At 39.4% G+C, this 25,464-nt stretch overlaps 1 protein-coding gene across 3 annotated transcripts in view; it reads right to left on the bottom strand.

The window, feature by feature from the left end:
* Window positions 1-290: 290 nt before the first annotated feature.
* ZDHHC2 (zinc finger DHHC-type palmitoyltransferase 2) overlaps window positions 291-25,464 on the bottom strand; it is a 134,521-nt gene continuing 109,347 nt past the window's right edge. For 2 of the 3 annotated variants that reach the window (XM_063458056.1, XM_063458058.1), the window contains 5 exons: window positions 23,335-23,461; window positions 22,874-22,966; window positions 20,557-20,669; window positions 7,691-7,762; window positions 291-761 (listed from right to left, as the gene is read on the bottom strand). In XM_063458056.1, coding sequence (XP_063314126.1) covers window positions 7,722-7,762; window positions 20,557-20,669; window positions 22,874-22,966; window positions 23,335-23,461 — 374 coding nt within the window. In that variant the 3' untranslated portion in view covers window positions 291-761; window positions 7,691-7,721. The remainder of the gene's footprint in view (window positions 762-7,690; window positions 7,763-20,556; window positions 20,670-22,873; window positions 22,967-23,334; window positions 23,462-25,464) is intronic. The other variant, XM_063458057.1, reaches the window with a different exon arrangement.

Here is a 25,464-nt window from a genome sequence, read left to right as displayed (position 1 = left end):
AGAAGAGGAAATGGAAAATGACTTCTGATTATATTATTTTGTGACTGCAACTATGTCAAGATGGTTGCTTAAAAATTGATACATGAATACATTCTAAAATATATATATATCTCTTTTTTCTTACAGTTCAGGCACTGTCTTAATGCACACAGGCAATGTTATGTACAATGTGTGTATAGTGCTGTTCTGCTATAGTGTAACTTAGGTAATAAACAAGTTTACATCTACAGTAAGCTCACCTGATGTTATTAAATTAACCGAAAATACATGTTGGTATCATTGACATACTGTTGATTTTCCAAGAATATGGCACATTGCCATACTTTATTTCTCTCCAGATGAAATCGAAGAAGAGATTTAGCATTTGAGAAATAGAAGCTGTAAAGATGTGCTTTCTTAAAGAAGAATCACACTTCTGCTTGGTTGTGCCACATACCATAAAACACTGTCAAAATACAAACTTACATTGTGTACAACACAGGACTGCCAAGTTTGTACTATAAATACTTTCTCTTCATTTAAAAGTACAGTACTTAAAAACCACAATGTATATATATATATATTTATTTTGCCAGTTGACACTTCCTGATGTTCGTATAATGCCTGAGGCCAGGAGTAAGCCTTAATCATGTTTGAAGCAGTTATGGAGAGAAGGGAATTCTGCTACGGCCAATATTTGTGATCACATCCACCTTAACACTGATGTTAAGCCTATGGGAGCATGATTTCTCCACATGAACCTCGTGATGCTCATCTCAAACCTGTAGATTTGAAGTAACAACAATATATTAACAATAAGATATTGTACTTAGACTGCAACCATCTTAAGTTGAACATGCTGCTCACTAAATTAGTTATGTAAGAATGACGAATACAGGGCAGGTGTTCCCAGTAGATACACAAGGCACTTGTCTAAAGTAATTGTTTAATGATAGCTCCATCTGCTACTGTCTGCTCCACCCACTGGAGTCTAATGAGGACACATACGTAGCGAGTGTTCTTAAATTAAATTTCTAGATTTTTAACAGAGTTGGAAGTTAGACTGAAATCCCTTTGCTTTGATAAGTACACATATCACATCAACATTTTGTGTATAATGTAGGTATGATTATAAAGTACAGCCTTTTTAAATGAAGCGGCTGTAGGAACAGGATAGTTTATAAAATTAAGCAATTTCTTATACACAGTGGGATAAATGAAAAAAAAAGTTCAGTGTCATCTGCAGTCAATATAGCAATTTCACAGAAGGCTTCACGTTACTTCTCTGTTGGACCCACAATATACATAGCTGCCAAGCAGTGCTGGGTAGCAATGAAAACTGTACTGAAAGCTGTTCGGCTCTGCAATGCGCTATGCACATCAGCCGTGCAGGTAAGGGTGACCTTGATTCAGATAACAGCTGACCCAAGATCACTTAAAATGGCAGCTCAGGTAAAAGGGGAAGATAAAAAAAAAACAAGAATGCATATACACGAATAAGAAAAATATAAAAAAATAAATGCCTCAAACTATGGATAAATAAAAAATAGTCATTCACTGTTTTTTTGTAAGGGAAAAGTTACAAATTCTTAATTACATATTGGACTTGTGATGGTCTGAGCTTAGCTATATTTTTCAAAAAACATTATTTGTAAGAGCCTCTTGACGGCCCATGTTACTCATCTGAAATTAACTGTGTCATACACAACTTTAACATAATCCAACTATGACACATCCACTAATTATCCTTAATGCGTGTAATTGCCACTGGTTGATGGATAAACCAAGGTTACTAAGCCAACACAAAAGAGACACAACGCTCTTCTATTTTGGAATTTCAGTTAATTAAAGCCTGACAACTAAAGGCATGCAAATATGTAATGCATATATTTAAAAATATATATTTAACCTTACACCTCATTTTGCATTATTACTGCTTCACAGTTATTTACATATTTTATTATTAGGTGGTTACTATGTTTATCTATGTATTTTTCTGCATTCAATATATAAAAAAAAAATCACTCTTCCTAAACATATTGCAATTGACTTTCTATGCTACTGTCAAGGCCTGCATCTGTTTTGTGATGTTCTGGAGCTGAATTATAGGAGTTGTGACATGTGCGGAAGACGTTAATGATGCTAAGAAGTATTTATTTCAGTTACTCTTCTATTGCATGCACGACCACAAACAGCATCTTTACATTCGCAAATACCTTCAACACAACCAGTTCTAAACCTTTGATTATCACTGTATCTCTGCTTGGACCACCTTACACCAAAAACAGTCTTTCTAGCATGATCGTACCCATAAACTATTACCTCTCATCAATTGCTGCTGTAAAAAAAAGTAGACCTAATTTAGAAGGACTTTTTACAGTTATTTACAAAAGGGACGATTGCTGGGAATCAGGTGCAAGAATAGATAATGAGCCCCCCTCCTCGACTCAAGTGTTTAGTGCAGGGGTAATCAACCTTTTAATACCTACCGCCCACTTTTGTATCTTTCATGATGGTAACATTTCCTTACTGCCCGCCAGAGCCACATAAACTAATTTTATAGAGCAAGTGCGTTTTTCTTTTCTTTTTCTTTCTTTTAGAAAGGAGGAGTTTTTTAAAGGACCACTATAGTGCCAGGAAAACATACTCATTTTCCTGGCACTATAGTGCCCTGAATGTGCACTTACCTTTCTCCAGCGCCGGGCTCCCTAGGTGCTGGAGACTCTCCTCCTCCTTTCCCCATCATCGGCTAAATGCGCATGCGCGGCAAGAGCCGCGCGCGCGCGCATTCAGCCAGTCTCATTGGAAAGCATTCTCAATGCTTTCCTATGGATGCTGGCGTCTTCTCACTGTGAAAATCAGAGTAAGAAGCGCGGAAGCGCCTCTAGCGGCTGTCAATGAGACAGCCACTATAGGCTGGGTTAACCCTAAAGTAAACATAGCAGTTTCTCTGAAACTGCTATGTTTACAGCAGAAAGGGTTAATCCTAGGTGGACCTGGCACCCAGACCACTTCATTAAACTGAAGTTGTCTGGGTGCATATAGTGCTCCTTTAATTTTAAATGTTAAATGTGTCTATTTCTTTCTTTCTATTTTCTATTCAACTTTTTTTTATATGTGTATGTGTGAAGGGTGCTGTGTGAGTTTGTGCGTGAATGGGGCTGTGTGTGTGTGAGAGAGGTGCAGTGTGTGGGAAGGGGAAATGTGTTTGTGAGGGGTGCTATGTGTGTGTGTGTGTGTGTAGGGTGTGGTGTGTGTGAAGGGTGCAGTGTGTGTGTGGGGGGGCAGTGTGTGTGTGAAAGGTGCTGTGTGTGTGGGGGGGTATGCAGTGTGTGTGTTAGAGGTGATGTGTGTGTGAGAGGTGCTGTATGTGTGAAGGGTGCAGTGTGTGTAAGGGGGAGGGAGTGTGTGTGATGGGTGCAGTGTGGGGTAGTGTGTGGGGCACAGTGTGAGTGGGGGTGCAGTGTGTGTCAGGGTGGCGGTGTGTGTGTGTGTGTGAGGGGGGCAGTCTCTGTGTGTGTGATAGTGTAGGCTGTGTGAGGGGGCAATGTGTGTGTGTGTGAGGGGGCAGTATGTGTTTGTGTTTGAAGGGTTCATAGGGTTTATGCTATGTGTAGGTGTGAAGGCAGATCCCCTCGTGCATGTCAAGCGTTGTTTCTCTGAGTTAAGCTCTGCGAAACTGCAGGAAGCGTCTCTAGTGACTGTCTGGTAGTTTTTCTAAAACTGCAATGTTTTTAGCTGCAGGGTTAAGGAACCTGGTACACTAAACCAAGACCACTTCAATGAGATTAAGTGGTCTAGGTGCCAATAGTGTCCTTTTAACACTTATCCATGAGATTTATATTTAAGGTGTCCTTTGAAATCTCTAAATAATCAATTAGCACATAATGCCTAATTAATTATTTTTACATTGGTTTACTGACATATTCTATTTATAATTCTCTAAACCAGTTAACAGTTCTAGCTTTCACAGTACAAGTGGTAAATACATTGATAATTTCTTATTAAAAACAAACCACACAGAGTCTTTTTTTTGTGAACAAACCTTCCTTAACTAATGATTCATGGACGTGACTGTTGATTATACCAATAAAGCAGTGCTCAGAATGGGATTCTGCAACATCAATCATTTAATTAAAAAATAAATAAACGATGTAACTGTATTCACCATTAATAACCGATTGCATTTTAAAATTAGACAATGTACCTTCAGTTGTTTTTGTGATGAGCCCTAAATGCAATCAGCTGTACCTGAAGGATTTAATTCAAGGATACTTTGTTTCAAACTGCAAAGGTAAGAAAGCTCCAAAACTTTGTTTCTGCACAATGTTACATGTCATAATGCTACTTAGCCTGCAATACAGGAAACTTGTTGGCTGACATATGCTGCTCATTCTGTTACCATGAACCTACCATTGGGACCTGTGTGTCCGATATATTTGCTGCATTCTCAACGTACTGTTGCTTGTTATAGCCTTGCTCAATAAACAGCTTTTTAAAATATAAAAAAAACAACATAGACAAAATCTACTACATTTTATTAGAGATTGTCCATTCTACCCTTCATCTTATTAGGCTCTATCACATACCATGCCACCAGATCCTGGACTCTACATTACTGACTAGAAACATAGAATGTGAGGGCAGATGAGAACCATTCGGGCCATCAAGTCTGCCCAATTTTCTAAATACTTTCATTAGTCCCTGGCCTTATCTTATGGCTAGTATAGCCTTATGCCTATCCCACGCATGCTTAAAGGGACTCTCCAGTGCCAGGAAAACAAACCGGTTTCCTGGCACTGCAGGTCCCCTCTCCCTCCCACCCCCCATCCCAAGTTGCTGAAGGAGTTAAAACCCCTTTCAATGACTTACCTGTATCCAGCGCCGATATCCCTCGGCGATGGGTCAGGGTCCGCCCACGCTCCTCCCCCGCCGACATCATCCGGCGGGAGAGGAGCGTGGGCGGACCCTGACTCATCGCCGAGGGATATCGGCGCTGGATACATACGCGGCCGCCGGCGGGAGAGATCTAATGCGCGTGCGCAGCAATGCCACGCACGCGCATTAGACCTCCCCATAGGAAAGCATTGAAAAATGCTTTCAATGCTTTCCTATGGGGATTTCAGCGACGCTGGAGGTACTCACATAACGTGAGGACGTCCAGCGACGTTATAGCACACTTTTCATGTGCTATAAACACGGAAGTGCCCTCTAGTGTCTGTCTACTAGACAGCCACTAGAGGAGGAGTTAACCCTGCAATGTAAATATTGCAGTTCATGATAACTGTAATAATTACACTTGCAGGGTTAAGGGTAGTGGGAGATGGCATCCAGACCACTCCAATGGGCAGAAGTGGTCTGGGTGCCTGGAGTGTCCCTTTAAACTCCTTCACTGTGTTAACCTCTACCAGGTCAGCTGGAAGGCTATTCCATGCATCCACTACCCTCTCAGTAAAGGAATACATCCGGATATTATTGATATATATATTTGAAGTTGCTGTATCTCAGTAAATCTATGCATACATATGGCCAAGCGAGATGCTAAAAAAAACAGGGGCTTCAGCCCAAAAATATATTTGATAACCCCTCCTGCATTTTACGGTAAGCCTACCCAATAACCCTCCAAATGCCCCATCCCAAGCTCCACCGTAAAATAATTATCTCTCTAATATATATATGTGCCAGCTAGCACACAAAGATGTATACATTCTTACTGACTCACACACAGACACAGTTACACATACAAAAATGATGTTACAAATTAATTATGCGTGAAGTCCCTGAGGTTCTGCATTACCGATGGAGTTCAGCATCCAGATGTCTCCAAGCCCCTGCACAGAGCACACTGATCACACATAATTACAATGTGAGAGCAAGCAACTGGGAGCTGTGTTGAGTCTTATGCTACCCACTGCATAATTACTATGAGCCCCAAGTCCCCTGCTCCGACCAAGTACAAAACAGGGGACTTAAGGCTAACAGTAATAAATTACAAAATTTAGACCAGGGGCTTTCAGGTGCCCATTTGGGGCTCTTGCCTGAGTCAGACCCCATGCTGACGCCTCTGCATATGACTTCAATAACATTTTGCAACAAGATAGCATTAATGTGAAATCAACACTGAACATCTTTTCATGCCCACTTAATTACCCTTAAAGAGTAATTATTTTGTCCTGCCTTTGTAATAAGTTTATTTTATGGCTTGTGATGTGCTGTGTGTGTGTAGAATTATACCTCTCTTATATCTAGGATATTTAGCTTGATTCTGACTTGAGAACCTGTGCCATTTCTGTTAACATTTTGGCTGAATATCAACCTTGTCTTTGCCTACTAATTGATAATGAAGCATGGCTATTTGATTCCTTTTACACCCATGGATTATTTCTGTATACACAAACTATTTTTGTTATATTTGTCTTTTCATTTACTAATTTTGGGCATCCTGGTCTTGTCCATTCTTGTAGCTCACACCTTGAATCTCAATACAAGATGCATAATTATGGGACATTCCCCAAGGGATGTTAAGTAATGTGATTTCTGCTCTCATAGAACATGTTCGTTAGCTGTGATTATTTGTTTACATAAAGTTGGGTAGACATACATGCATTAAGCAATGTGTTGACAGACTCAGAAGTAATAAAATGTATATTACATTGTTTTTCCAGTCAGATCCACTAGGATTCCAAAGGAAGCAAGGGCTACTGAGCTAAGCCACTTAAACTTCTCACCTCATTCCTAAAGAAAATCCAAACTGATAAAGAGGTCTTTCCACAAGTGATCACCTGGCAATAGGATCAAGCTTTAAATTTAAAACCAAGTGATAAAACTGCAAAAGCAGGTGTACTGTATTCAACCAACCAGATTTACTACTGTAATCAAAACAAAAGGCTTCCAGACATTAACTTTTAAAAAGGTATGTAGATAAAAACAACTTGAGGTCACACATTTAGACTGGAAGAAAAGAGATTTAAACTAAGGCAAAGAAAAATGTATTTTTACAGTAAGAACAATAAGCATGTGGAATTCTCTGCCCGAAGGTGGTTTTATCAGAGATGTTTAAACAGCAACTTGATGAATACTTGCAAAAACCATACTATGTATTCATGGATATCATTTTTCTCCTAGTTAGTTGCAAAATTGAAAAGTGTTTCAAAATGTTTTTTGTCTTCTTTTGAACCAACTGCAAAAACAGATGTGAGAAAGGCTGAACTTGATGGCTGCATGCCTCTTTTCAGCCTACGTAACTCTTGATTTCTTATATTTTTTTCTAATAAATGATCAAGATGTTTTTTACATTGAATACTGTACATTATAATATTATAGATGAAAATGGTCTTAAATGATTTCATCCTTTACTTCAACAAAAGCAGCATTTTCAATAAAATTGTGTAGATATTAGATATCGACTGTATCTTAGTCAACCCATTTCTTTATCAGTGTAGCTCTTCCTTAAATTTTCTATATCTTTCTCTGTCTGTTTCTCTAATGAGTGGAAAAATGCGAACATAATCATAAATAAAGGACTTGATATATTGGGTAGAAAAAGTGGATTCTTTTTACGTATTTTTAAAAATAATATATGCTTATGCTTTGATTGACATTGGTGTAAATGTTTCTGGTGACAGACAATACATTCATATGGCACTCAGATAAGCAACGTGGCACTCAGATATGCAACAAAAGAAAAACCATAAAAACATAGAACACTTACAATCTTTACCATTTCCAACTTTACTGAAGGTTTAGGTTTCATTTTCTATAGTCAATCCAGGGTTACTCATACCTAAGTTAGTAAAAAATAAATAAAAAAATAAGTGTTAGCTCACATTGTGGAATTGTCATGAATTCATCTGAAAACTGCAAATGTTTTGCCAAAACAGAAACACAAACAGGAACAATTCAACACGGAGAAAAAAGGGGAACTTACAGTGGACATAATATGTTCAGCCTACCATGGGCTGCCCTCTATTTTAACACAGGCAGGTTTGAAGAAAAATAAATAAATAAATAAAAGGACACACCTTTCAATCTATAAAGGTTTCTTTTTTATGTTTTCATCTTAACTATTTTCACAATTCCCTAATGAACTCCCAATTATTCACATTTCAGTGAATAAACCGAATCATTTTGTTTACTCCCTCTGTGGCTATTTTTTTTTCATTGTTACTTTTTCAATGTGATTTTCTGTACACACAATTTGTATTGCATTCTGTATATGCAGTCTAGATGCAGTCTAGTATTTACAGTACAAGTGATTGATAATTTTCAAGAACAACAAGTCTACTGGGCAACTATCTGAAATCTAAAACAAGACATGTTTATTCCTCTCCCTCCTTTGCTCTTACCCCCCTCTTACCTTAGCCGTGTACACAATTTTCTGATATATCTTCATTCTATCTCATCTAGAGGCTTCACATATTACAAGCAATACCTTCCATTTTTTCACTACTTCCCACCATCCCTGGTTTCTGCTTCCAGGGGTAGGCAACCTTTTAGCAGTACTGTGCCAAAACAAAATCTTGAAGTCTCTTGGCATGCCGGTATGTTGCCGTATTCTGCTTGTGTTATTTATGGGTGCTGCAGTTGCTTTGTAACACTTTATTTGTGCATATGTCGCCTGTTATAATGTATACGTTCATGAGTAGTTTGTGGTATTGTGTATGATAATTGGAATTATTTTATATTACTTTATTAATTACAATTACAAAGCAAGTTTCCCCAGGACGCATTGCGCCTGGGAGGTATATAGTGCCGCCCCCGTGTGGAGTCTGTGGGTAGAACGTGGCGTCGAGTGTGGAGGTGTTGGAGCATCGCGTTTTGCATCGAGTTTTGGAGCCATTCTGGAAATTGTTTTCAGTTGTTTTGGGACTTTTTGCTGCATTTCTCTAGCTGTGGAAAGGTAGGGAGCTGAGCTTCATTGTTTGCATGCCTTTTATTGTGTGTTCTGCATTGTGGGTTGGTTTCCATGCCAGCTCATTTTGACTTTTTTTCTGACCTCCAGAATGGATTAATTGGTTTTCAATCCATTCTTATGGGAAACCGGATTTTGGTTTACAAATTTTTCGCAATACAAAACATCCCAGTGAATGCATTACATTCGTAAACCAAGGTACCACTGTACTGTATTCCGAGCTATTAAGACAACTGTACAGTATGGAAGGAACTGTGGGACATCAATTACAATCATTTTGCTGCAGAATAATCTTTCTAGTCAGAAGTACTGACCAGAGCTTGAGGGGGGGAGAGGGAGGGGAAACTAATTTATCTGCAAGATATAGACAGATGCGGGATCAAAGAGGAAGGTAAGAGGGGATTTATATATTAAATAAGTTTAGCATCCTTTTGCAAGGGAAAACTACATTTAGAAAATGTATAAAAAGTGTTGAGAAAGATGTGTTTAACCCATGCAGATAGCTTTGGAAGCAAACATGTTTGCTCATGATATCAATCTAAACCCCAAAATCTATATAAAGATGAAGCATAATATAATCTACTTAAACCACAGAGTACAGTTCTACAGTACGAATACACCATTTTCATAATAAGCATAAAAAAGTGTATAATCCATTTAAATACATCACAGAGCAAATGGAACATGTATTTTTATTCCAGCTGAATATATTTGTGAACAATGGTATCTAATTGCAACCATTCATTTGTATGCTGTGCACAGTCTGTAACAACCTGTTCCGGAGCACTGATTATTACATAGCGTGTAGTGCTCAGACTCATTCTTGGTAAAGACATTTTTAATCCTGCTGTGAAAATGGTCCAATATTAAAATATCCAGCTCAGAGCTCAGGATACCTGGCTAGATATAAACATTAAAGGGATACTGTAGGCACCCAGACCACTTCAGCTCATTGAGGTGGTCTGGGTGCTGTGTCCCTTTTGCACTTAGTGCTGAACTGTTAAAGGGACACTGTAGGCACCCATACCACTTCAGCTAATTGAAGTGGTCTGGGTGCTGTGTCCCTTTTGTACTTAGTGTTGCAATGTTAAACATCACGGACCTCCAGCGTCAGATTTTCCCCATAGGAAAGCTTTGAATAATACTTTCCTATTGGTAGGTCTAATACGCATTAGGTCTCCCCCGCCGTCTGACGTTGGTGGGGGAGTAGCGTGGGCAGAGCCTGACCCAGCGCCGAGGGACATTGGCACTGGATTCAGGTAAGTGGCTGAAGGGGTTTTAACCCCTTCAGCCCCACGGGAGGGGGGGCCCCAAGGGACAGGGGAGCCTATTACCCTATAGTGCCAGAAAAATGGGTTTGTTTTCCTGGCACTATAGGATCCCTTTAAACATTGCAGTTCCAAAGAAACTGTAATGTTTACATTGCAGCTGTAAGTCTGTCCTCTGTTGGGGGCCCGATGGAGGGGGGTACTCCAGGAGCCTATAGTGCCAGGAAAACTGGGTTGTTTTCCTGGCACTATAGGATCCCTTTAAATGAGCAGTGAATACCTTTTTATAAACGACAGTGACAAAAGCAAGGAGTTTTGCTTAAAACCATAAATATATATTTCTTGTTCAAAACCATAGTCTGATTCAAATTAAGAAATCTTGCATATCAGATACATTTGGCTTTTCACAACAAAATTCCTAAACCTGCAGTGAAAATTCAGCGCCTCCTACAGTCTCACTTGTCCCTCTCACTATCAATCTCTTTAGAAGCTGTCTATCCCCATGTCACCCAATATCTCCATTTTCTCTTTGTAAAAGTCAAGCTTGCTCTGACAGGTCTTACAATCAGAACAAACAAAGCAATTCTGCCATCCTGCAGGTTGTGGCACAAACCCAAATATCCAACACTTTCATAAGCTTTTTAGCAGTAGAATGTGAGTATTAAATAAGTCCTCTGGCTGTGTCTCTGTGCCTGCATTTCAAGGAGAGCAACAAAAGCGCATAAAATTGCATTATTGTATGTAGGAATTGTACCTTTAATAAATTGTATCTTTTAATAAAAAAATATCATATATATGACAATAAATAGGGATTGGCAAAAGGAAGTCCAAGCCACTACAGCTAGCCAGTGATATATATTATTTTGCTTTTTTGCTTTTAATTTAAAGACTTACAGAAAAAAAATCCAAGCATAAGAGCTGCGTAGGATCATTGCATAGGTTATAGTGCAAGGAACCCAATCACTGTGTCCATGTACATAATGTCTTACAAATGCAGAGATTTTTTTTTTAAAAAATCGCTGCAATTATAAGCCTCATTTTCCCCCTCTTGCCCATCAATGCACACATGCAGTATGTACACACTGGGTTGGCATACACTATACATGTCCCAATTTCCTGACTAATCATGGCAGCATAAACAAATGGGTTAGTTCTGCCCTTTACAGCCGATAGGACACGTAAAACACCAAAGGCTTTAAAAAGGAGGCTCCATTCCTAAGGTCCTCAGTCTTTTTCCTATCCTACAGCCCTTAGGATGTGAGCAATTTGCTCCCTTTACTTATGGACATGTATGTTTTTTTCTCTTCATTACTTTATTTGTTTCTGCTATTTTAGGGTGCCTTTATTCTGTGGTGTGTTTATACTATGATATTTTTACACCGTGATTCCTTTGACGTTTTTAAACTGTGGTGCCTTAAGCTGTAATGCCTTTATTCTGTGATTCCTTTATTTTATTTTTTTTAATTTTTTTATTCAATATTTTTGCAGTGCATAAGGTGAGTACATACGTGCCTGAGGTACCCCGACGGCAATCCTCTGGCTGCTTTGCTCGCTTAACATACAGGGTATTAGATTTAACATGCACTATTTTATATTATGAAAAACACGTTTGAGATTGTTTAGTCATAGCATGGGTTGGTCAAGTATTACAAACGTAACAGATGTATCAGATAAATCATAAATGAACTGCCTTAATTACTGAATTACATACTAGATAGGTCACATTTGTTTGATATATTTAATGTAAATTGTATGCTAGTTTATGCTATTCTAAGCTGTAGTCTGATGTGTCAGGGAGGATTTCAATTGCAGGTGTGTACACAGAGTGGTTTACTGACATATGGTAAACTATTAAAATAACAAGCTCAGCTAAATCAAGCATTTAAAGCAAAACAATATTAGAGTGTCCACCCTATGTTGGGCCAATGCAGTTAGTCATGCTTCCTTGCCGGGATGCCGGACGATCCGTCTGTTGGTAGTAGTGGGATGCCATAGTGGGATGAGCGGATTGACGTCTTGGTGGTAAGTACAGTCCCATTAGGTGTCCGTGCAGGGAAACAATCTTCCACTCAGGGGTACATGTTGTCCAGCCTGATGCCTGCCGTGTACAGGGGGAGAGACCCAGTCTGGTGCTTTTAAGTTGTCGGGCAGTGTGTTCCAGCCCCTCTGCGGTGAGTGAAGCGGCTCAGTAGGGTAAGTTAGGGCCTTAAAACATAGTCCCGTGGTGTGATCAGTACCCTCTGATGATGTGGGTGGTAGTGCTGCACCCCCCTGGCTTGCGGTACCTTAGAGTTTATTCGCTGGCTCCTGTTCATTCAGGGTCTGTATTCCGCCTGCGTAGTGAGAAGGGGATGCGTCCGGCAGAGTCGCCTGCCACGCGGTCTCCGCCATTTTGGAAGCGGACCCTCGGCAAGTTTGTGGGACTCCGGTGGGACACAGGGTGGGGGCCGGGATCACCCCCGCCGGCCCATAGGGGGGGGAAACAGGGCCGGACCCGCCTAGCTTCTCGGTTCCACCGTACCTCTGGTGGGCAGGAAAGCTGGGCAGCGGCCGTCCACCCCGCTCACCGCCCGGGCGGTCTCCATCTTAGCTGGCAGGGATCGCCCCACCGAGGGACTAAAACCTCACGGCAAGCCTCTCCCCGGTACCAGGGTCGCCTCTAGTGTCGTGGCACAGCTGCCAGTTGCTGGCGAAGAATTTTGCCGGTTTTCGTGGGCCAAAAACTAGGTAGCTTGTCGGGAGCTACTCCACTGTGCGTCCGCTTGGCATGGCGGTCCGGCCCCGCCCCCCCTGTGATTCCTTTCAACTCTGATGTTGTTAAACTGTGGTGCATTATGCAGCTGTGCCTTATGCTATAATGCCTTTATACTATGATGCCTTTTAACTCTGATGTCTTTAAGCTGTGGTGCATTATGCAGCTGTGCCTTATGCTATAGTGCCTTGCAAAAGTATTCATTGCCCCCTCCCCTCCCCCCCACCCCCTTGGAATTTTTCGTGTTTTGCTGCCTCACAACCTGCAACTAACATGGATTGTTTGAGTATTTGCATAATTTAATTTACAGAACATGCTGCTATTTTGTCCTGTTAGGATATTTTTATTTGTTTTTATTATTGTGTCCCTGAAGAAGTCTTTGTCAGACGAAACATGTTGGACCATATTTGTTTTTTTACTTTTTATACTTACTAAATAAAGCAGATTTCTTAACCATTTTCTGTGTCCGGACTTCCATATTGTGGCGATACCATCAACCAGCTGAGAGGAAGTTCTGGAAATACCCCCCATATATCTAAGGGGAGGCACCCTAAGGCAATTTTACTTTCTACATCTTGTGAGTTCCACATATATTTGCGCAGTTCTTATGTTTATTTACAATATCACACTATTGTGTTGTGTTTTGTTTCTGTAGATTATCAGCTATACTCCTCTTCCATCTATATACAATTTACAGAACATGCCCACAACTTTGAAGATGTTTTTTTTTTTTTTTATTGTGAGGCAAATAGTACAAAATAACAGAAAACGTAAATGTGCATAACTATTCATCCCCCTAAAGTCAATACTTTGTAGAGCCACCTTTTGCGGCAATCACAGCTCCAAGTTGCTTTGAATAAGTCTCTATGAGCTTGCCACATCTTTTCACTGGGATATTTGCCCATTCCTCCTTGCAAAACTGTTCCAGCTCCTTCGAGTTGGATGGCTTGCGCTTGTGAACAGCAATCTTTAAGTCTGACCACAGATTTTCTATTGGATTGAGGTCTGGGCTTTGACTAGGCCATTTCAACACATTTACATGTTTCCCCTTAAACCACCCAAGTGTTGCTTTAGCAGTGTGTTTGGGGTCATTGTCCTTCTGGAAGGTGACCCTCTGTCCTAGCCTCAAATCACGCACAGGGTGGTACAAGTTTTGCTCAAGAAAATCCCTGTATTTAGCACTATCAATCTTTCCCTCAACGCTGACCAGTTTCCCAGTCCTGGCTGCTGAAAAACATCCCCACAGCATGATGCTGCTGCCACCACTATGTTCCACTGTGGGGATGGTGTTCTTTGGGTGATGTGATGTGTTGGGTTTCTGCCAGACATAGCGTTTTCTTTGATGGCCGAAAAGTTACATTTTAGTCTCATCAGACCAGAGCACCTTCCTCCATACATTTTGGGAGTCTCCCACATGCCTTTTCACAAACTCAAAACGTGCCATTTTGTTTTTTGCTGAAAGTAATGGCTTTCTTCTGGCCACTCTGCCATAAAGCCCAACTCTATGGAGCGTACTGCTTATTGTCATCCTATGTACAGATACTCCAGTTCTTTGCTGTGGAACTCCGGACCTCCAGGGTTACCTTAGTTCTCTGTGCTGCCTCTCTGATTAATGCCCTCCTTGCCCGGTCCATGAGTTTTGGTGGGCGGCCCTCTCTTGGCAGGTATGCTGTTGTCCCATGTTCTTTCCATTTGGTTAAAATACATCATAGTATAGTATTTGATGGTGCTCCTTTTGGATATTTTTTAATAACCTAACCCTGACTTGTACTTCTCAACAACATTGTCCCTTACTTGTTTGGAGAGTTCCTTGGTCTTCATGGCAGTGTTTGGTTAGTGGTGCCTCTTGCTTAGGTGTTGCAGTCTCTGGGGCCTTTCAAAAAAGATGTGTATATGTAATGACAGATCATGTGACACTTAGATTGCACACAGGTGGACATCATTTCACTAATTATGTGACTTTTGAAGGTAATTGGTTGCACCAGAGCTTTTTATGGGCTTCATAACAAAGGCGGTGAATACATCCGCACATACCAATTTTCTGTTTTCTATTTCTAAAAAATAGTTTTATGTATATATTTTTCTCATTTCACTTCACCAACTTAGACTAATGTGTTCTGATCCATCACATAAAATTCAGATTAATAAAACATTGAACTTAAGGCTGTAATGTAACAAAATCAAATAAAAAGTCAAGGGGGGTAAATACTTTTGCAAGGCACTGTATAATGCCTTTATACTATGATGCATTTAAACTGTGATGTCTTTAAACTGTGGTGCATTATGCAGCTGTGCCTTATGCTGTGATATATTTTAGACTGTGATGCCTTTATGCAGTGGTGCCTTATACTGTGATGTATTTTATACTGTGGTGCCTTTAAACTTTGGTGACTTTTGCACCTTGCTGCCTTTTAATCACATTGCAGGCACTTTTAATTTATTTCTTATGTTTCCCCTCGGTCCCGGCGATTTATTCCCAGTTCCCTGGGTGTTTAGGGGTCATGTATGCTACAGACCGACCTCTCTCCCTGGTCTCTAAACAGAAAATACACTCGGAAGATGCCAGCGCATGTGCAGTTTGTGCCATAAAGGGCCCAATACCGATGACTTGCATTATGGGAATACAAGTTGCGGAAGTCATATTGGATAAGGGCAATTGCCAGAAAGTACCTAAAATTGAGGGAAAACTACAGTAAGCATCCCAAACTTATTTGGAAAGTATTTGCAGGTTCTCCAGACATGGGTAGGTGCTGTTTTCAGACAGTTTTAAATTTGCTTGACTGTTTTCTTGGTAATAGAATTTGACAGTGCCTTTTTGTACTTTAGTACATTGCCACATGTAATATGTTTTTTTTTTTTTTTAGTTATTATTTATTTTATTGTTTGTTTGTTTGATTTCTGAATATACACCATGTTCTGATTGTGATGGGAATGCAGTGGAAGGAAAACAGTTATGTACCGACTGTCTCCATAAGGTAGCAGCTTCAGCATCACCTATACCTGCGCAGCCACATGACATGCGGGCATGACTTACAAAGGAAGTTCCAAGGTATTTCAGAGGCCTTAGAGGTTTGGCTGCTTGATGAATACCAAGAAAAGCAGTCTCACACCAGCTCAGAGGATGACATTTCTGGGTGGAAAATACTATACTCTGCATTTTCCCTATCTATCTCAGGAACAGTTCCACAGATTGTGTAAGTTTTCTCTTCCAGTTTCTTCATTTTCACTTAGTAACAGCAAGAAAGTATATGCAACTACTAGGAATCCTGGCTACCACCATTAGACTTGTCAGATGGGCTCAATGGCATCTCAGGATTCCTCAAAGGTCCTTCCTATTTCAGTTCAACAAAAGTATCCTAATAGTACCACTTATATAGACAAAATTGTTTAAATATAACATGTAATGGGTTCAAAAATTGGAGTGACTAAAAGACACGGGAACACAGGGGAAAAAACATAATTTTTATTTTAGACAAGTAACTTCCCATATCCCTGTTGTGAGTTCCTATCTATCAGTCTTCTTTCCCTGCTTACTTTTGGAGAGAGAGAGAGCACATCTTGCATCCATTATATTACAATTAATTTGTTTATTCTGTTTATCTGCCCATTTTGGGGAGTTCTATACGTTCATCCCATCTCCTCCTCTTCCCTGACACCTCCCCTCTCTGAAACTGAATATCAGTTGTGCCCAACTTGATTATTACATACTGAGGTCAGGAGAGAGGAGAAATACGATATTACTTCCAGCTCCAGTTTGTAGTTATTTAACCCAATAAATAAATAAATAATCAGGGGAGAAAAGGGGTACCTTTTTTAACTCTATGGAATTTTATTTGTTTGGTTGACGTTTCCATTTTGTTTATCCATGTATCCCAGTCTTCTATTTCAGTATAGCTATTTCCTAAGTTCACCAGGAGCACCCTTTCCATTTTTGCCTGCCATATGACTTGTGTAATTAGTTCTTGGGTGCTTGGGATTGTCACTGTTTTCCAATTTCGTGCTAAAAGTAATTTAGCTGCCGTAATAATATGTAGTGTTAACATTAGTGTCTTTTTTGTCATTTTTGGCCAGTTCAGGTTTAACAGGACCACTTGAGGCTTGAAGACTACTTTCATTTCTGTTATTTGGTATATAACATCTTTCCAGAATTTGTTTATGGGTAAACATTGCCACCATGTATGAATCAGATTGCCTTCATTAACATTACATTTACAGCATCTGTCTGATGACTCTGAGAAGATTTTCTTTAGGCGTTTTGGTGTTAGGTACCATCTGTTTGAGAGTTTGAATTGCGTTTCAGTAAGATTTAAGCAATGTATATATTTATATAATTTGTTTAGGGAACCTATCCACTCTTCTTCTGCTATATGTACTTGCTATTCCTTTTCCCCATGTATTAATCAATTCTATTGGTTTGTTGTGTCTCCATCTGTATATAACTTTGGTGCATTTTGCCAAAAGATTTTTTTAATTTTTCCGTTCGAGTAGGTTTGTGAGATTTATAATTTCCTCCCCCTTGTTTTTAAGGAGGTATTTTGCTATGAAGCCCTTAATTCGTAAATAATTAAAGGCTTCCCTGGGGGGGGAGGGGGGGAGGGATATTAAATTCCTCCATAATTTGATTGAAGGACTTGACTTTATGTAATTTATGTTCCTCTAATATGTTTTTAAATTCCCTTATCCCTCCTGTTGTCCAAGTATCTAATTAATATTGTCTAGCATATCTGAGATGATAGAAATTGGAAGCACTTCAATTATATATTTCTATGTCCTATGTTAATTGTAAATTTGTCCCACCACCTTGTTAATTCTTTAAGTTCTGTGATTTGGTTTGTGCCTCTTTAATACATTTTTTTATTCACATCTAGGACCCAAAATAGTGAAGATAGGTTTCCTACTCCATTTTTATTTTTTTCCATTTTGTACCATGTTTCTTGAGCTGCCACATTGTTTTGTTTGAGCAGTATATGAAATAGTCTACTAGCCATGTAACATTGCAAAATTTCTGGGCACCCCAATCCTCCATCTTGCCTTGATCTGGCCAAAACTTTAATTTTAACCATTGCTTTCTTGCCTTCCCACACAAACTTAAAAAGGATGAGTGTAATAAAGATAACCAGTTTTCTGGGAAATTTCGAGGGATCATTCTCCATAAATGCAGTATGATTTTAAGTTGTTGATCCTGCCCAACCAAGAAAAGCCCAGACCTTTCCAATCCCTCAAATTTTAATTTGTTTGTTTTAGTAGAGGTAAAAAGTTGGCCTCTATTAGGTCAGATCTGAAGTTAGGGTTATGCCTAGATACTTTAGCCTATCCTTATTTTCATATTTTGTTCATATTTTTAGCAATAAATATTGATTTCTCCAGATTCATTTTGTATCCTGAAACTTAAGAGTATTTATTTATCTCTTTTAGAAGCTCTGAGACCTACATTTTTGGTTCTTCTAATGTTAGTAAGATATCGTCTGCATAAATATTTAATTTTATTTGTCCTAACGCATTAATAAAACCTTTAATTTTTTTGTTTTGTCTTATTGAAATTGCAAGGGGTTCTAGCATCATTATATAGAATAAAGGGGACAGAGGGCACCCTTGTCTAGTCCGTTCTTAATATTGAAATTTTTTGATGTAAAACCTGACCCTGTTACCTTTGCTGATGGAGAGCTGTAGAGAACGGACATGGCTTGTAATATTGGTCCAGTAAATCCAAATTGTTTTAAGGTAGCGAACATGAAACCCCATCCAACCCTGTCAAACACTTTCTCTGCGTCTATTGACAGTAACATTAGAGGGGTTCCATTGTTCTCTGTTTCTTCTAGTATGTTTATTATTTTTCTGAGATTATTGATTGAGGACCTCCCTGGTATAAAACCTACTTGGTCATTATTAATTAACTGTGGTATAACTATTTTAATTCTGTCAGCAAGAATAGAGGATAATATTTTGATATCGATATAAATTAGTGAAATGGGTCTATAATTGCCAATCAGTTCTGGGTCTTTATCTGCCTTTGGGATGGGGACAATATTTGCTCTCAACAGCTCTCCAGGACAGCATCCTGTTTTCATTATGTAGTTAAAGATGGTAGTGATTTCCCCTTTTAATTGCTCTTTCATTAGTTTTTAAAATTTGTTTGTAAAGCCTGGTTTAATTGTTATTTTTCATTAGAACATATCTCTGATATGGCAATCTAGCAGTTTATTTCTATTTATAAGCATAGTGGCTTTAACACTCAGATTCTTCATCTATATAGCAATTGTACACAGCGAATTCTCTACTAATTTTATGTTTATTCCCCTGTGTTCCCGTGTCTTTTAGTCACTCCAAATTTAATTGAACCCATTAAAAGTTATATTTTAACAATTTTGTCTATATAAGTGGTACTATTAGGATAGATCACGTCTGTCTGTTTTCCAATTTATAATCTTCTCCAAGGGTTATCCCCTAGTGTCTGTCCAGCATATTTTTCATATTGTATTTAGTTTCCACCTGTTCTCTCTTTTTGCAACCACTGACAATCTCATCATCAGTGGAGCTACACCTTAACTAGTAGCTGAAAAGAGAAAATATATCTCTGGGTTTGCAGTGAACAGAATCTCATTGGGCAATTATAAGCTCAGATTCCAGTTTATAAGGATTGGATGCGATGGTGGTGTGAACTCCAGGCTTGGTCCTGTGAACCCCTTTTCACTAATTTTCAACAGGATATGGTTGTCTTGCATTTAGCAACAGAGAACCTGCCTAAGGTGAAAGCTTATCAATACCATTCTCTACCTGTACCGAATGGTATCAGGGCACTCTCCACTCATGCAGTTGCAGCATCTTGGACTTCCATGGCAATGGTCTCTGCTGACACATTTTGTAAAGCTGGCATTTGGACCTCTTTGGACATGTTTGTCCGGCATTACATACTGGACGTTAAAGCAGTCAATCTTCTAATCTATGTTGAATTGTTCTGATTATTTGATTGGCAGTTATTTACAATTCTGTCCCTCCCTTTGCAAGCTTGGGTATCCCCATATGTATATGCTGGCTTGATTAGCCAGGAAAGTGGAAAATGTAATCATACTTACCATAATATTCTTTTTCTGGCTATTATTCATGGCAGCATATACTACACACCCATCAATGTCTCTATTTATCTACTGACTGAGGACCTTAGGAATGGAGCCTCCTTTTAAAGCCTTTGGTGTTTTACCTGTCCTATTGGCTGTAAGGGGCGGAGCTAACCCATTTGTATATGCTGCCATGAATAATAGCCAGGAAAAGAAAATTACGGTAAGTACGAATACATTTTCCACTATACTCTAACAAGCTCCATCAAAGCTTATTTTGAAGGAGCCAAAGCTGAGTTTGTCATAATGTAACATCCACATTTTCCATGGCCGTTCGTTCTTTCAGTTGTTTACAAGGAAGAGAAAAAGAAATAAGTGTCTACAATTAAATTAAGCAAGAGTAAAAATACTGGGAGATAGTATCTGTTATGTCTTACATTATATCAGATAGTGATGTACAGAATATTGCTTTCTAAATATGTCCCAGGATGTATAAACAGCAAACATGCAAGCAAACTGTATTGCTGATTGCATGAAGATGCAACAAAGTATAACGCAGCAAGTGTACAAAGAATAAGATACGCATCTTACCAAGTGTTCCCTTTTCACTGTTACCATTGCTCTCAGTCCAGGATTGGCTGTCGTTCAGAAGGTGGCTTTGAGATTCACGCAGAGGTTTTGATGGAAATGGATGATTTTCAATACTGGTGCAAACAAAGATAAATATATAAATAAAAAAAATGAAATTAAATAATACAAGTTTAACAATAAAATATTGGATGGAGCATATGCACACTGATGGCTTTCTTGTTCTTCATGGTGAACTCAACGGGTCTCAAAATATTTTACAATGATATAATTTTGCTGAATTGCATCATTTGGTGTTAATGAGACCCAAATAGATGTAAAGTTGTAGCGATTTAATAACCAACCTTGATTTTTTTTTCCAATTTTTTTTTTTTTTTTTATTAGGTGCCTGAAAGTATCCACTTAGTATACTCTCTTGTACAAACCAGCGTCATCAGTACTGCAAGCCTACAGTCTTCACATTCACCCTAACTTTTAGAGTCTGGCACTATGGATTCTATTTACAAAGGAACAAATGAAGCAATTCTGCAATTTTGGGGGCAATCAGATGAATTGTAATTTGCCTTGATTTTGTTTCTGGCTTTCATTCTTTTTTATTTTTGTATTCTTTATTTTTGTAGTGCAGTAAGAAAGTGAGTAAGAAATACTTTGACAAATTATAAGCATGTAGATAGTTATTGTAGATATGGGTAATGTCAAGAGAGACTGTACTTTTTTATTTCTTTTTTCAAGACATAAAATACATAGTAAAACAAGCTAGGCAGATAGGTCTAAGCAATAAACAGAACTACTATGTTGTACGAGGAATGCAAAGAAGACATAAGGTAAATTAGGCCTATTGGTTGTCATTTAGCTTGCTGATAGATACCACTGGGCATGAAAATATACAGTAAAATGGCAGATAGCCAACACCTCAGTTTAGTAGGAGTTGCATCTAGTTGTTGGGAATTTCAGCCTATTCCCGTCAAAAGGTGAACAGTGGGCTGACGAGAGTGATCACAGGGGCCCCCCTTATCTGTGCCCCTCCAGCCCCGGGCCGAAATACCGTCTAAGGTACTGGTCTCACAAGTCCCCTGTCGAACCGCAAGCAGGACTTGATCTCAGGTCTCTGTAACCGGCTTCTGTAGCACGAGGTGCAGTAGATGTGAGCAGCGTGCATGGGGGTGTCCCAGGAAGGTCTGTGGTCCAGAGGGGGAGCTTTTCCCTGCAGCAGCATGTCGACGGGCTCGCCACTGTTTTCGAGGCATCTGCCTCCATTTCCCCACCTGCGGTACTGCGTCAGGGTCTTGCCCAGCGGGTCGGCTTTGCTTTGCCCTGGGTCCCGAAGGGGTGAAGCTACGGTTTTAGTGCTCTGCAATCGTCCCTGGTTTAGAACAGGTGAGGCAATAAGGCTTGATCGGTAGGCTATACATGCCCAGAAATTTTGGCACAGCGTTAAATCACGTCTTGAAGCATTGTACCCAATCCAGAGTCTCTGGGTCTACTTTACTCAGTAGAAGTTTTTGTTCAGTGGCCATCTTGGAGTCACCATGCGGCTTCAGGCACAGCCGGGAGGAAAGTGGCTACTGCAGCGTAGATAGTGGTCCCAGTGGACACTGGGATAATCTCCACTGGTCCAGAGGGGGAGTAACGGGGCTTCAGGAGGTTCGTGTCAGGATGCACGGTCCCAGGTGGGAGATCAGCCGCCACACCCAGCCAACGGGCCAGCTATCACTTTAGATCTCAGGGCCAAACTTCAGAGTATGCTTATAGAAGCAATTATTTCTGAACCTGTATCGTCCCCTTTGTGAAAGATGATGTTAGTTCTTGGTTCTGAGGTCACACAGAATTTGTAGCTTTAGCAGGTTTAATGCTTGTTCTGGCAGCAGCTCCTAGGAAGCACATCTGGCTAGCTTGCGAGTCACCCATCCCCCCCACCCTTTTTGTTTTTTTCAATTCTCAGATATTTACTCCAACCTAAGCCCCAGAAAGTTCAAGTAGTTGACTAAGCCCCAGAAAGTTCAAGTAGTTAGCAACATATCAGGTGCCTATAGGCAAGTAGTCTTTGGGATATCTCCCCCATCTCCCCCACCCACCACACACAAAAAAATATCCTTCTACCTGTTTTTTGCTCTATGATTTGAAAGACACAAAAAATGCAATTGCCATACAGAAAAACAAGAATGAGTATGAAAATACTTAAAAAAAGGAAAAATGCATACTTTTTCAGCTGAGATGCACCTGTAGCCCCCATATGCATGGCAGCTAAGCTACATGCTAACCAGCTTTTGCAAATTAGCATTAAGAAAGGATACGTAAACACACATATTGCCATCATTACCTTTTGGCTGTTAGATTTGCCCCAGTAGGTGTAGAAACTTGTTCAGGGTCCTGATTCACAAGGCAAGTTGGGAAGGAGCAACCGTCTCCTTGACTACAATTTAACAAAAATATCTGTCAGAACATTGTATACGGTAGGAATGTAATCATAATGCTAATAAATTTATATGAAACATTGATATAATATAATATAAAATGCTCATGACAGGAAAGTGAAGAAGAAAACTTTCAGCTAAAATAAAACAAAGATTGGTCTCTTTTGGGGGAATAGAGAACATCATAAAGGTGTCTCTGTGGGATTGTTAACTGAATATTGTCAAGTTACTTTTAATAGGTTTAAATATCTTTATTTAGACTTCCCTATTTCCTCATATTGTTATTTCTCACTTTAGAATCCAGAATGAATTTGACAGAAAAATGCATTGGTTTAATGATTATAACAATTCTGTTCTTAAAACTTACCTGGTAAATACAGGCAGCAACCAAAATTTCTTTTCATCTCCAAATATTTGTCGCAAGTTTTTACTGAACCCAAGGCTGAAGCCATTTTTGTCTGTGCCGTGCCTAAACACAGGTGCTCTGAAGGCCTCTATTAAGAAGATAAAGTGCATATAGCATAAGGATAATAAACTAGGGAACTGTGAAATTCCCACTCTCTACAGTTACATACAGAGAATAAAACCTTATAAATGAAAGATAATCAGACATATGCAGTTATAAACACTCTGTGTAGGTAACTAGTTCATTCAATTCTAAATTGAACATATAATAAGATGAAATACCCATTTTTTTTTTAACTGCCTCTTCGGGATAGATATCTGTTGATTTTGGTTATAATCTTCAAGACAAATCTAAGTAAACTTTCGTGCAGAGTCAGCTGGAGCCAGGTTGGATGGAGCGGATATCTGAGATGGCTATTTTTAAGAATTATCAACTTGACATATTTAAAATGCTGTCCTACTGTACACTTTGAGGTGTCAGCTTTGTAGTACCAAGGTAATGGCATACTAGGCAGTACTAGGACTAGATTTCTTTTTTTTTTTTTTGAAAATCAAAATTTTATTAATAGAAAAGTAGGGATAGTGGTGAGCACGCAGGCCCCCGAGAAACAGTGAGCGAAATAATGCAGTAGATTAATATTTTTACAGATAACATGGTTACATACAGGTGTAAACGAGGTTTTGTTCTATTGCTTTGTTACTTAACCATTAACATTGTGTAAAGTGTTCCTGTTCTATAGGGTGAAGTTCAAAGGATCTGAGCGTCAATATGTTTTGGGACCGAGAGCGTCCGAGTGTTTTAGGATTAAGTAAGCATAATAGCGGTCATAGGTATACAACAAGTGTGGTTCCGTGGTCGCAGTGCCTTCCCAGACCGTCGTCTATGGACTAGATTTCTATCAACAGATATTGTTGTGCCCTATACAGCTCTATCACTTTTGTTTCTTTAATTCTGTAAATTTATACTTGTATAAATAGTTCACTCTCCACCATAAACATCTATTCACATATCATTCTCTTTTTCTTTCTATATCTTAGCTGTGACACCTTTTACCTTCCCTTTATTCCAGTGGCCACCAATAATCAGTGCAATTTGTTTCCCATTTTGTGTTTCTTTGATTTTGAACCTCTGTCAATTAATTCCAGTTTCAATTTCACATTTTTTTATTCTTCCTGGGTTACCCGAAGCAGGGACCCTATGCTATTTTTGTTAGTCTTCTTTGATTGCAAACAATTCATTGTATTTCTCAGATGCACAGAAACGTTTCAAACTAAACTACCGGTAAATGTATCAGCACTGTATCCCAGAGTTAAATAGAGACCTCACTTACTCAGGGAACACCACATATAGAATTTGGCTCCACAACAAGAATGTTATGAACCAAAGGTCTAGGTTTAAGTCGTTCTATCCCCATCTTTTGTTGGACTAGCGTTCTCTCATAACCTTCTAACAACCAAGATGAAATTTAGTCCACTAACCAAGTAGAACTCCAAGGCTGGATACATCTGTGTGACGAAGTGCCCTTCACCACTTGGGCCTGGAGAGGACTGCTTGCCAGCCTCTTGCCATGTGATTATGGTCCCTGGGAGATTGGGCCCTTTAAAAACAGTATTCGGCCCTAACAGAGTGCATGTCACTCATTCTGGCCCTTTTAAATACAGTGGGGCCATTCGGTACTTGCCCTGTGTGAGCGGTGATACCCCAGATAGCTATGCCATGGAGCCTATTCATATGATGAAAGACTATGGGAAAGACTTTAGCTCCATGGCAATTGAACTGTGTGAATAGGATCTGCGCGCTATTCGGTAGTTTTGTGCGCCCAGATCCCAGCTATCTGGGGATATGTGAAATGTCTGTGTGTTATGTGTAAAAGGGGACTTTATGCATTTTAAAGTGTTTTACTGTCTTTGTTTCCCCATGTGCTCAATGGAGTCTGTCTCTGTACTGGGAGGTAATTGGATTACTTCTCCATTGTGTCTCCAGGAGAGAAGACTCTGTAAAACCGGTCTAAACTGGAAAGCCATGCTGACAGGGGTTTTAAAAGATACTTTACTAACTTTTGAACCCCTGGTCTGATTCATGCCATTTTTT

The sequence above is a fragment of the Pelobates fuscus genome, chromosome 6 (assembly GCF_036172605.1).
Source record: "Pelobates fuscus isolate aPelFus1 chromosome 6, aPelFus1.pri, whole genome shotgun sequence".
Classification (NCBI taxonomy): Eukaryota; Metazoa; Chordata; class Amphibia; order Anura; family Pelobatidae; genus Pelobates; species Pelobates fuscus.
Note: the sequence above shows the minus strand (reverse complement) of the source record. Positions and strands in the feature narration are given on the sequence as shown.